At 38.6% G+C, this 12056-nt stretch overlaps 2 protein-coding genes across 2 annotated transcripts; both read left to right on the top strand.

Annotated features, from left to right (window-relative positions):
* The first annotated feature begins 275 nt into the window (after positions 1-275).
* On the top strand, positions 276-4956 carry LOC131327694 (uncharacterized). Its single transcript, XM_058360836.1, has 9 exons — positions 276-432; positions 519-611; positions 1680-1748; positions 1824-1902; positions 3517-3538; positions 3765-3893; positions 4033-4190; positions 4258-4393; positions 4477-4956. Exons 1-9 carry the CDS (start codon positions 276-278, stop codon positions 4588-4590), a joined length of 957 nt encoding a protein of 318 aa, XP_058216819.1. The 3' UTR covers positions 4591-4956.
* Positions 4957-8361: 3405 nt separating this feature from the next.
* On the top strand, positions 8362-10389 carry LOC131327695 (uncharacterized). Its single transcript, XM_058360837.1, has 3 exons — positions 8362-8657; positions 8927-9133; positions 9210-10389. Exons 1-3 carry the CDS (start codon positions 8362-8364, stop codon positions 10387-10389), a joined length of 1683 nt encoding a protein of 560 aa, XP_058216820.1.
* Positions 10390-12056: the final 1667 nt, after the last annotated feature.

Genomic DNA, 12056 nt, shown 5'->3' on the forward strand with positions numbered 1-12056 from the left:
TATCCATTTTTTCTTCCACTTCACAATAGCCTCTTCGTAATTTTCTCTCTATCCATTAAATTACATTAAATTATAGCAAAAAATAAAATTGCAGTATATATTTACATATATATATGTATATATGTGTGTATATATATAAATACGTTCATATGTACTGTATATAACATGTATATTGCACACCTCCATGGTCGCCGGTTGAGATCGAGGTCGAGGTTGCTGTCAAGATCGAGGTCGCCCGGTGAGGTTCAGATCGCTGTCAAGATCGAGGTCACCCGATGAGGTCGAGATCGCCTTCAAGATCGAGTTGCCGTCGAGATCGAGATCTTCGTCATCGCCGGACCCTAGCCTTTATTCGTTGCAGACCTCTGCCGTCGCCGACCTCCGCCGTCACCGCTGACCCAAATCTTCGCCATCAAGATTGTTCTTGCAGAGGTGTTCTTCGGTTGGGGGGAGAGGGAGAGAGAAAGAGGAATAAAAAATTGGGTACCGATGAACAGTACCTCGTTAAATTTGGAAAGGTTTTTCCACAAATGTAAAATACATATGGGTTTACCTAGGCTGGTGCAAGCTTACTTTTGTGTCTTTTCTAGCCAAAATTGCTAAAAGAGCAGGTATACCTAAGTTGGTGTACATGCCCTTAGAAGGATGTGTCACCGATGGCTGAGCTGTCATGCCTGATCACCAGGTGTGTTTCAAATCCCAGCTAAGGAGTGCTACGTACTGAGAAAGATAACTTTGAAATTATCTCAAATTTGAAAATCAATGATTCAATGGTCCAAATCATCTAGACCATTGATTTTTAATTACGGGATACGGTTTCACTGTACATAGAATTTCCTAAAATCCCAAAAATGCTACGTTCATTGCACAAGTCCACCAGACGCCTACGTGGAGCCCGGAACCCACAAAAATACAAAAAGAAATATCCAATTTTAATTTTTTTTTATCAGACCTTGTAAAAAATTAGCTTAATCGCATTTGCATATCTATAGGTATGTTTTCTGAATTCGTAAGGATCATAAAAACTATTTTTAAATTTATGGGTATTTTTTATTTCTGTGGGGTCCGGAGTGGATCCCACGTATGCGTGCGGTGGACTGTGAAGTGGACTCCACGTAAATCTTTTCTTTTTCGATCAACAAAAAGATCTCGGTGCAACTTTAACTAAATTTAGTTTATTTGTCTAATTTAGGAAAAGCTAAAGAGAATTCCTCTTCTCCATTTTCGGATGGCACTGCATAACGTTCTGTCTCTCTCAAAAATTCTTTTTTCGTCAATACAGATTCTAGAAGAGATAAGATTATAAACTAATAAAATTCATCCCACGCAGCTTTCATCCAATGATTAACAATTTGGAACCGTTTGTCTATTAACAGCTCAGATTTGATAAGCTAACAATGATGTTTTTTGAGCGGGAGTGTGAAAAGTCAAAACCACCTTGTATCTAACCTTGTAATAAAAGAACGTTGAAAGGGTTGAGAACATTTGGTCCAATTTTTCCAATTAAACCCCTCACTTGGAGGGGTTGTAAGCTTGCCTTCACGGGTATTTATGTCAAAGCCACAGAAAAAGTGTTGTTCTCATCTCAGCCATTTATTTTCCTCGTGGAGCAGATGGAACCACGTGCAAAGTCTTGAAAACGGGAACGACATAAATTTTGCTCTCTCTCTCTCTCTGAGTGATTCTTCATCACGATGCCATTCTGTGCGGTTTGGGCGATGTAGATCCAAGATTCGAGCTCGGTAAAGGTAATTTTTTCCTTTCGTTTTGCTTGATTTTTTGTGGAATGAGTTGTGATTGGAGTGGATTTTGTGTATTACCAGCGGTTCGAGCCTTTCTCGCCCTCTCGTCAACCGAAGCTCTATTTAGAGCCTCCGTTAGCGCCTTCCCTCCGCCGACAAGGTCTCTCTCTCTCTCTCTCTCTCTCTCTCTCTCTCTCTCCATTGTTCCAATTTTTTTCAGATTAGGGTTGTGGCTAAACTGAAATCGATTGTTTAGAACTTGTACATTCGATTGTTTGGAATTCGAATTAGGGTTAGGGTTAGCTGGAATTGGGGATTTTGAGCCAATTTGGTAGCTACGGTGAAGGGTATAGAAAGTCTATTATATGTGATTTCTGGTACTCAGTTGATTGAACGGTTCTACGTAGTTCAGCGAATGTTTCCCCCTAATCATGTTTTCGATGGTGATGTGCTTTCTGGAACGACATCAAGTGTAGTTCACCATGCTGGTGTTTTAGAAGGCTGGTTTGGAGTCCATTGGTGGGCGATTTGGCCGATAAAGATTAAAAAAAAAGAAAAGAGGTGAATGAGAATGCAAAATAATATTAGACCAGCTCTATCACACTTTTGCTATCTCTTTTCCACAAAGTGAATGTAGTTATGTAGTAGCAGCACTTTACATGTTTGATGAAATGTTCGAATGGTTTTCTTTGCATGGTCAGAAAAATACAAGATTCTTCCCACAAGAAACTTTTGCTATCCCTTTTCTAAATGTAGCTATGTAGCCATAGCACTTTACATGTTTGTTGAAATGTTTGAATGGTTTGCTTTGTATGGTTAGAAAAATACAAGATTCTTCCAACAAGAAGGTTGTGCATACAATACAAAAAATTGATGATAAAGATTCATTTGAAAGCACAATAATCAAAGTAGCTACTATTTCAACTGCTTACGTTTTTGGCTACATTGAGTGTTTCCATTCTCTTATTTTTGATTTGGTTGTGTATGCATTTGAATTTGTGAATTCTGAATTTATCTTTTTGGGTGGTTGTGGTGGTTTTTACATGAGAGAGCTACTCTTTTGTGTTTAACTTGGCGTCAAGTATCTTCGTATGAATTTCAGTTACACATTTGAATCGATTTGTTGAGATGTCAAATTTCCTGGTAGAAAGTCCAATTGACAATACTAATAAAAGATTTAGCTATCGTCCCATGGATGCTTTCCAGTGGGACTCTCTGACTTGGCGACATACATCGAACTACTAGGTTAAGGGAATACCCATTTGGACTTTGCTTCAAAATGAAGCTTTGAAGATTTACCACTTTCCAAAATCATCCTACAATAACATTCATACTTTCTGTTATCAAACTGAGAAAATTGCGCAGGCATTTCTCCTCGCAGTTTTCAAATGCCCTGGGAATTTGACAATGGAGACAACCAGACAATCAACTGTCATTTTGGACAGTTTGACTCTTGATTTCCCAGTCATCTAACCCGTCTTAATACTATAGTCATGCTGGCATTTTCTTTACATTGCACAACAACTATGTCTTTTTGGAACTTTTTCCATATGTTCTGTTGGATGTCTTGACAACGCATCAGCTTGGAGTCTACTGTTTCAGACTTCCCAATTTACACACATGTGGAGATGGAATTAGTTGTCAATAAGAAGATTAGTTATAGAAATTGTCTTTGAATATTAATCTTGTGGTTCTTTTCTATTGTTTTTGCCCTTTGTAAATTGCGTTCGTTGTTATTTGTCTGCTTATCTTGATTTCTTATTTGCACCTGCAGAGGCTTCACAACTTCTCAATTGGTAAATTTCTAAAGACTTGCACTGCTCATTCTCCAGAGAAACCTTTTGATTCAGACAATTTGCTTCTAAACTTTGGGATTGTTAATCTCTTGTAAATTTCTGTAAATAACTTTTGCACACAGTTCTACCATCCAATTATTTCAGTAAAAACAAACTCACGGGCACAAAATCCTTATGCGAGCACGACGACATACTTTGTCTTTAAACATGCATCCAATTTTTATAGGTGCTTCGCAAATATCTCCAAAATCAGAGAACTACCACAGCCAACAGTTGCCAGCACATAAATGCTCACTCAACAAGCAACAAACTCAGAATTGTCAAAATAGTGAACTTACCGACATCAGATCACAAGGTTAGATAACTAACCATAGCAATTAAGTTACTTCCTCATAAACAAATGCAGCACAGTATAAGTTAATTAGTAATTACTTTATTTTTCTGCAACATAATGATCCAATTATTTATTCCTCCGCTTCTTATCTTTGATTCAGGTTGAGTATGTAAATGTACAAGGTATCATTGACGTTGCTGACTTCAACCAAAAATTCATATGCTTCGCCTGTTCGATCTGCAATAAGAGCACAAATGCATATGGAAATGGTGACTTCTGGTGCGACTATTGCACTCAAAAAGTAGCGACACTTCCCAGGTACATGTTTTCAGCTACACTTCAATTAATTATAGCAAAAAAACTTACACTATTCTTCAAAATGCAGGACCAAATTTAATATCCAAATAACTGATGAAACAGGCTTAGTTATTGTTTCATCAGTTATTGCAACTGTATTCACAAAAAAAGCAGAAGCTCTGTATGATGTTACTGTAACAGAACTCGCCCAACATGCAGCGAGCGTAAGCTACCAAAAATCTAATCCATCTTCCCTCAATATTTACAGCACATACACTAACTACCACTAATCCAAACAAATACATAGGGAAATCTGCCAATAGCATTGATTGAAAAGCTATCCCGCCCAAAAAAGGGTTGCGTCAGTTTGAGGCCTACATGTATCGCTATGGAGGAATCAACTGGTGTATTTTCGCTGTGAAGTCAATCTCTGACCCAATTGATGCTCACGAACCTCTGCAGCTGGAGGCAGCCCAACGCCAGCCACCAATACCACACATAGGGGCTGCAGCATGGATACTCGAACAGTGAGAGAGTTTATGACTACTTCTAAATAGTGAATACTGATCAATTGCTACTGCTTTTGAGTTCTTGTCTAAGGGCTAATCTTAGAACTTTTTGGGAAAATAATGAAGCTCTTATTTTCAGCTGATGATGTATCTGCAGTAAGCAGATTTGTACGTATTTAAGGAGTTATATTATCCATTTGAAGATGATAGTGGGCAATACGAAACTTTTACTACTAATGGGCAATCTTTGAACATAATAGTGGGCAATGTAGTGCGCAAGCTTTTGACTTCTTGTCAAGATGACGAATTTTTGTTTGCTACTCCTTCCGTCCCTATTAATTTTCCCGATGTGTTGCTTACAATTTGCTATTTGGTTGTGTTCTTTGTTAGACTTGAAAATATAAGAGTGTTTTCCATTTGGGGCATCAAGTTTGGGAGAGATCTTATTATTTGAATATGCATGCTCAGATTCTACAGTGACGTGAATAAAGAATGGACTTGGGAATTCAAATGCTATGTAAAGTCTGCAACAGAGACAATTTAAGTTTAGCCTTAATTTTTTAAAAATTTGAGTCAATTGACAATTTGGTTTCCCATTAGTTCTGCCCTCCAATTAGTCCAATTTAGTTATTTCATATCATGGCAATTTATGCAAGAAAAAACAACTCACGGGCACGAAGGCGAGAAACCTAGTATTGTTATAAAGATGAACCCTTCTACATAGGGTTCACTACGGGTTCCATACAAGAAATCCAAGCTGTTCAATAAATTTTTTTTTTAAAATGAGTTGCCTCGCAAAAAATCAGTCAATCCAATCTTTCCGGTGAAAAAGAAGCCACTTACGAAAAATTATTAAGCGCTTTTGGAGCACAATGACCACTACACATCCACGCCACGAAGAGCCCACAATTCTAAAAAATTATGAGGTGGTCTTGGAGTATCGCCACATGACGTCCCAACGCACCACAATATCACACATTTTTGTGGGGTCTATTACTAAGGCCCCGTTTGATTCACAATACTAAGGGTATGTTTGGTTTGATAAAATAAAAGTTGGAATGAAATGGTCATTCCAATGGCATACTTATTTCTATGTTTGGTTCACTATTAAATGATAGAATGATCATTCCAAATGAAATTATTATTTATCTTAATAAAGAAATTGTCAATTCACTAAAAATATAAAGGAATTGTCATTATATTTCTTTATCACGCCAAAATTACTAGTGTCATTCCAAGACTCATTATCTAACGCCTTGATTTTTGGACACATTATTACAAAAATTCCAAAATAATTTCTCAAAATAAAGAACATTTTATTGAAATAACAGTGAAAGATTAATTTCATTATAATTATTTGAACTTGAAATTAACTTAGGAGAATTAAACAAAGCTACTATTGAAACGACAGATTCTTCTAGAGGTTGCCGTTATCTTTGACTTGATACGATTTATAACGCCCGATTTTTGAAACCATTAATTTAATAGGTTTTATACAAAATTTAATATTTATTAAATAAAAAAGAAAATAAAGTTATTACAAGCCAAATTGTTCTCCAATTCGTATTACATTTATTTAATAAACAAGGAAGGGAAAATGACCGGTCAGTGGCGTGGACCGGAGTTATTTCCCAAACCATGGGCTCCAGTTTCAATAGTACCCCTGCCATGGCAAAAGGGATAATATTCACCAATACATGGTGTGGGAACTTAAAATGTCTATTTTACCCTCCTTTATATACATTTTAAAACCCTAACTCCCTCATTCCCCCCTCCCCCCTCTTCAATTCCTCTCGTCTCCCTCTGTGTGTGTGTGTGTGTGTGTGTGTGTGTGTGTAGCAGGAGCATGATTCCCTCTCGATTTGTGTCTGTGTCGAACTGGTATGTGCCTCTCTCTCTCTCTCTCTCTCTCTCTCTCTCGCACACACACACATAGTTTTGTTCTGCCCTTCCGAAGGTATTCCCTCTCTCTGTCTCTCTCTCTGCGCTCTCCTCTCTCTTTGGCATTCTGTTCTCTCTCCTCACTATCTATACCGTTCTATCTCCCTCTCACTGTAATGTTCAGCCAGTTGAGATGATTTTTTGGTTGTTTTACAGATTTCGACCAATATTGTTGTGTTTGTGTGAACCCTGAATGAAGGTTTGACAGATACTACATTGGTGATTTTACTGTGTAGTCATTTGTATAAGTCCATATTTAGGTCACTTTGTTTGATTTGGTTGTTTCGTACTCCGTATTTAGTTCATATAGTTGTTTGCCAAGTGGGTTTGTACTGATACAGATATCGTGTAACCATGTGTGTTTTGGTTTTGATCTGGACAGAGGTTATGGTTTCCAAGGTCGGTTTAGAATTTTGAACTGTATGATTAGGTGTGATTAGGTGGTCCATATGTACAGTTGACCTACAACCATGAGTTCATATGGTTTTTTGGTTGTTTTCCATGGTCGGGTCGGTTTATGGTTTCCATGTCCCGTACGAGAATTGTTCAACATTGTGAGTTTTGTCATGCTTTGACTAGATAAAGCCATGTTGAGTATTAATTGCTAGAATCTTTTCAATGCTCTTTGTTAATTATAGTATGTAATTGTGTTGTAGAGAGGTGAAAATCAGTCTATTGGGATCTGGTTTATGAGTATGGTCATTGATTTGGTTAAAAGGTAAAGCTATTCACTCCTTTGCCCTATGCATATATCTGCAACCAATTGCAAGGGAAGACCTTGCCAGGAATGAAGGAGCGGATGCTAGGGCATAGATTGTATCGTTAATAACCTACTAAGTTTATGCAGTTTATTGATAAGCACCTAAGATTGTAGATAAATTTGGTGCTTAAGTCCCCTAGTGAGTAGTGTTCTTAGTTATAACTTGTCGTTTTTACTCAATTATACTCGTAAGGTAGGTTCTTAAGTGTTTCAGGTAAAACGTCTCCAAAAGGCGTATTATGACCACGAGGCTAACCCCCTGGTGGAAACTTTGCCAGTATGATCCAAGAGCGAATGCGCTTCGGGTTTTCAAACCTTGTATCTAAGGCAAAGGTCTTCTTTCGGTTTAAGCATTTATCTTTATCCTCCTCTTTTGTGCACACATGCAAATCGATATTGATAATGAAACTGTGGTGGTATGTCTGCTTTTTTAAATGTCTACTACAAGAGTTGTCTACTAGATTACTTCTCCATATGAGGACCAACATAGCTTTATTAGACCATCTTTAATGTGTTGTTCATGAACATTAAATTTGTGGGTGCTGTGTAATAGGATTAGTATTAAAATGTAAAATTTGCATTAAACCGCCTCTCACCCGTAATTGTCCCTTTTACTTATCCTCTTAATCCCAAATGATTTATAGATGGTGTGTAACATATGGTATTCAAGAGTTTAGTGGCTTAATCTAGAAAGATTAAATGATGTGGTTTTTGCATAGCATTGTAGTTGCTTCATACAAATATTTGATTTGACTTCCTACTGTTGTCCTGTGTGATTTACAAATTACCTCATCCAAACAAGTGTTGTGGGTGTAGTGTAAAGGGTTACATGTTTTATTGGACTCATCGGACAATTGAACATCCCTTGTATCATGTAATTGGGTATGAATTGCGTAATGCTTATATATGTAGTTGATGTTGTGCAGCCATGTCGACGACTCCTCGGAAGTTGATGTGTTTTTGTTATTCGGGTGGTGAGCGCATGGCAAATGCGGATGGTAGCTTGGGGAAGTATATGGGTGGTGTATCCGAAGCCACAATCATTGAAGAAGGCATACCGTTTGAGGAGTTAGTCGTGAAAGTTTGCTCGCGCATGGATATGAGCTCCGATGGGAAGTCATTATTTTATAGTACAAGCAAGGACAAGTCGAAGCATTTGCGTATGAGGGATGCAGATGGTGTTTCTATGATGTTCTGTTTGAATGAGGATGAGGTTGGCATATTTGTGGAAGAAGAGACCCTTGTGAACACACCAAGACAATGTAACATAAGTAGCAGGTATAACTGTTGTATTTTTTTTTTAAATATAACACACACACATATACATATATGAGGATTCTGCATGTTTGTGTTTACGTGAAAAGTGATATTCTTTTGAAGAGGTTACACATGGGTAACATATGGTTTTGAAGAAGAGGTTACTGTTTTATACTTTTTCATTAATTGACTTGATTTTTGCATAACATGTATGGCAATTGCTCTCCTTAATGATTTACTTGATAAGTTCCCTAGTTAAGTGTTCTACTAAGACGTTTTTTTTTTTGTAGGGAGTCGAACCTGTTGAATAGCAGTCCATCCACTGCCGAAGGAGAACCTTCTTCGACTACCAAAGATAGTTTGACTATTTGCCATGAAATGGGTTTGGTGCCGCACTCGCAACGGCGAGGTGAAGACATTCTAAGTGGTGATGGCCAGTTGTTTGACAACCATAGGCTATTCAAGAAGGCTGTTATTCTTTTTGTAGCATTGAACAAGTTCACTTTCGCGGATCAAAAAAAAAAAAAACAAGTTCACTTTCAAGTATTTGGACAATAGTCATCATTATTATAGGTTAGCTTGTGTGGTTGATGGTTGTTCATGGAAGTTAACAGCTAGGGCACAAGGTAAGTCTGAACTCATTAGAGTCATCAATATGAAGAATGAACATTGCCACACTGCACAGGACAACACTAATTTCAAGCCAAGGATTCGGGCAAAAGAGATGGGTATGATATTCATGGACAAAATAGCAGGGCAGCCCAATTTCCTCCCCAGGAGCATATGCAAGGACTTCGAGCTTGCGTTCCATACTCCCCTAACTTACTTGCAAGGATGGAGGACTAGGGAATGTGCCCGTGAGTTGATAAGTGGGCCGGTATCCATGACGTATCACTTAGTGCCGTGGATGTGTCAATGTCTTATAGAATCAATTCCCAACACGAAGGCAGTTTGGAGTTCTTCTGAGGATGGTAAGTTCAAGCAACTTTTTGTCGCTTATGGTTGCAGCATTACGGGGTTCTTGGGGGGATGTCACCCGATGTTGTTTATTGATGCATGTTTTTTGACTGGTCCATATCGCGGTAGTTGTTTGTCTGCAGTTGCTTATGATGCGAATGATCAATTGTACCCTCTTGCATATGCTATTGTATCATCAGAGAACTACACGGATTGGTTATGGTTCATGCATAACTTGAAGGAAATTGTTGCCGGAAAGGAAGTTGTGGTTGTGATAGACCGTAATCCTGGGTTGTTGAGGGTAGTTAAGGAATTGTTTGGTGAGGAATGCAATGCATGGTGTGTTCGCCACGTGAAGGAAAATTTTAGCAAGTTTGCCACCGAAAAAGGAATGAAGGGGAACCCCAAGAAGACGACATTGCATCTTTTCACAAAAATTGCCTATGCATGTGATGAGCGGCTATATGGGGTGTACTTGACGAAATTGTTTGGGCTATCACCTGAGTTGTCGAAGTGGGTTGAAGAAAATGGTCCACAACACTGGTCGAATGCGCGATTTTCGTATCGGAGGTGGGACAAATTGTACACCAACATTGCCGAAAGCTTCAACAATTGGATATTGAAATTGAGAGACTTGGACATCATCCAATTCATGAAGGGGCACGTCACCATCACCACTGACATGTTATATAGGCATAAGATGGAGGTGGGTAAATGGCATCCCTTGCCGGTTGGTCGTAATATAGACAAAATGATTAAGGAATCTCAGGAAAAATCTCGAGGTCTCACTTCTTGACCCACTTCTCCCACAGAGTTCATCGTGTCTGCATCCGACTGGAAATCTCATGCAGTCAAGCTCCATCCCTTTTACTGCAGTTGTGTGCGTTGGCAGATGAAAGGCATCCCTTGCAAGCATGCGGTGCGTGCAATACAAGGTTCGTCGTACAATATATATAACCTTGTGGATCCTTTCTATAAGGTCGAGGCACGACTTCTTATTTACACAACCGTAATGTCTCCCATTCCTTTGCATGACATGCCTTATTCGACTGACATCGTCCCACAAGTTCCTGAGATTCAGTACGGTTGTGAAGACCTTGACATAGCCACCTCTTCTTCCATAGCCATGTAAGCGCTTCGACCTCCTGCTACAAAGCGACCTGCTGGAAGGCCAAAGAAAAAGAGGATTGAGTCACAATTCCAAGAAAAACAAACTATTTTTTGTGGGCTTTGCCATGAGCCTGGACACAATCGAAGCACATGCAAGTCTCCATTGCCTGGGTGAGCGTTGAGAATGTAATCCAACCTTTAGGTACTTTCGTTGAACCTTTTCAATTTTTTAGGTATGCGGTACTTTGGATTTTAATGTAACGTAACTGTTGTTGCCTCTAACGTTGGATTTTATTGAATATAATGGATTGGGACCTTGTCATATTATAATGGTTGTGTCTCACCTACCTAAGATTGTTGTATTTCAGTCATATAACCTGCTCAACATGTATGTAATTCGAAGCACTGTCAAAAAGTAGCACCAGCACAAGAATCAGCACTTGTGAGAGTTAGAAATCAGCACTTGAAGTTCTTTGCAGTAGTGGATTGTATAGTTCAATTACATTTTGTTTTGATTGTAAGTTGATGTGTGGCTGCTGTTGATCAGAGTAGTGTTTGCGTGCCATGGCTGCTAATGTTGTTTGCTACTACTTGTTGTTGCTTCTTCTGCTGCTTGCTGCTGGAATACCATTCTCCGAGGTTGTACATATTACTCAAAAAGTACATTTGGTTTTCACACAGACTACCCTTCTGAATCACGAAGAGCACTTATGTTTGTATATAACTGTGGAGTATGAAATATTCCCTTTTGAAAAGGGCCCAGCTAAGAAGGCCAGTCAATCTTTGGATTGACAGTTCCTACCTACCAATAAATCTTAACATTTTGGCGGGGATAGTAATTCATGGTATCTCCGTCACGTAGAGGAAAACTTGAACAAGTTTGGTAGCTCAAAGGGGTTGAAAGATGAAAGACAGAAGACGGCTCTAAAGATGGTTAATGATCTTGGGTCGCAAGAACCGAAGACTCATTCAAGTATCATTTGGGCAAGTTGTATGGGATTTGTCTTGATCTTTCAAAATGGGTGGAAGATAACAATCCAAAGCACTTTCTTGTCGCTTTACTTGGACGGAAAGTTTTGTGCAATGGTCCCCTCCTCTAGGAACTTACTTGGGTACAGTTCATAGATAGACACAACATATGAACTTACTTGGGTACAGTTCATAAAGTTTTTTGATGACGTTGACGATGAGTGTAAGTGTTTGTGGTACATCTAAGTTTATTTCTTTAATTGTTCTTGCCTATTTTTTATTTTATTGATATTATTACTTATTCGGGTTGCAGGATAGATTGGTGGTTGCACATGGATGAATTTGGAGAGTATTGTCATGATATTTGCATTTGGTTGGTGTTTT

The sequence above is a fragment of the Rhododendron vialii genome, chromosome 5a, assembly GCF_030253575.1.
Source record: "Rhododendron vialii isolate Sample 1 chromosome 5a, ASM3025357v1".
NCBI lineage: Eukaryota > Viridiplantae > Streptophyta > Magnoliopsida > Ericales > Ericaceae > Rhododendron > Rhododendron vialii.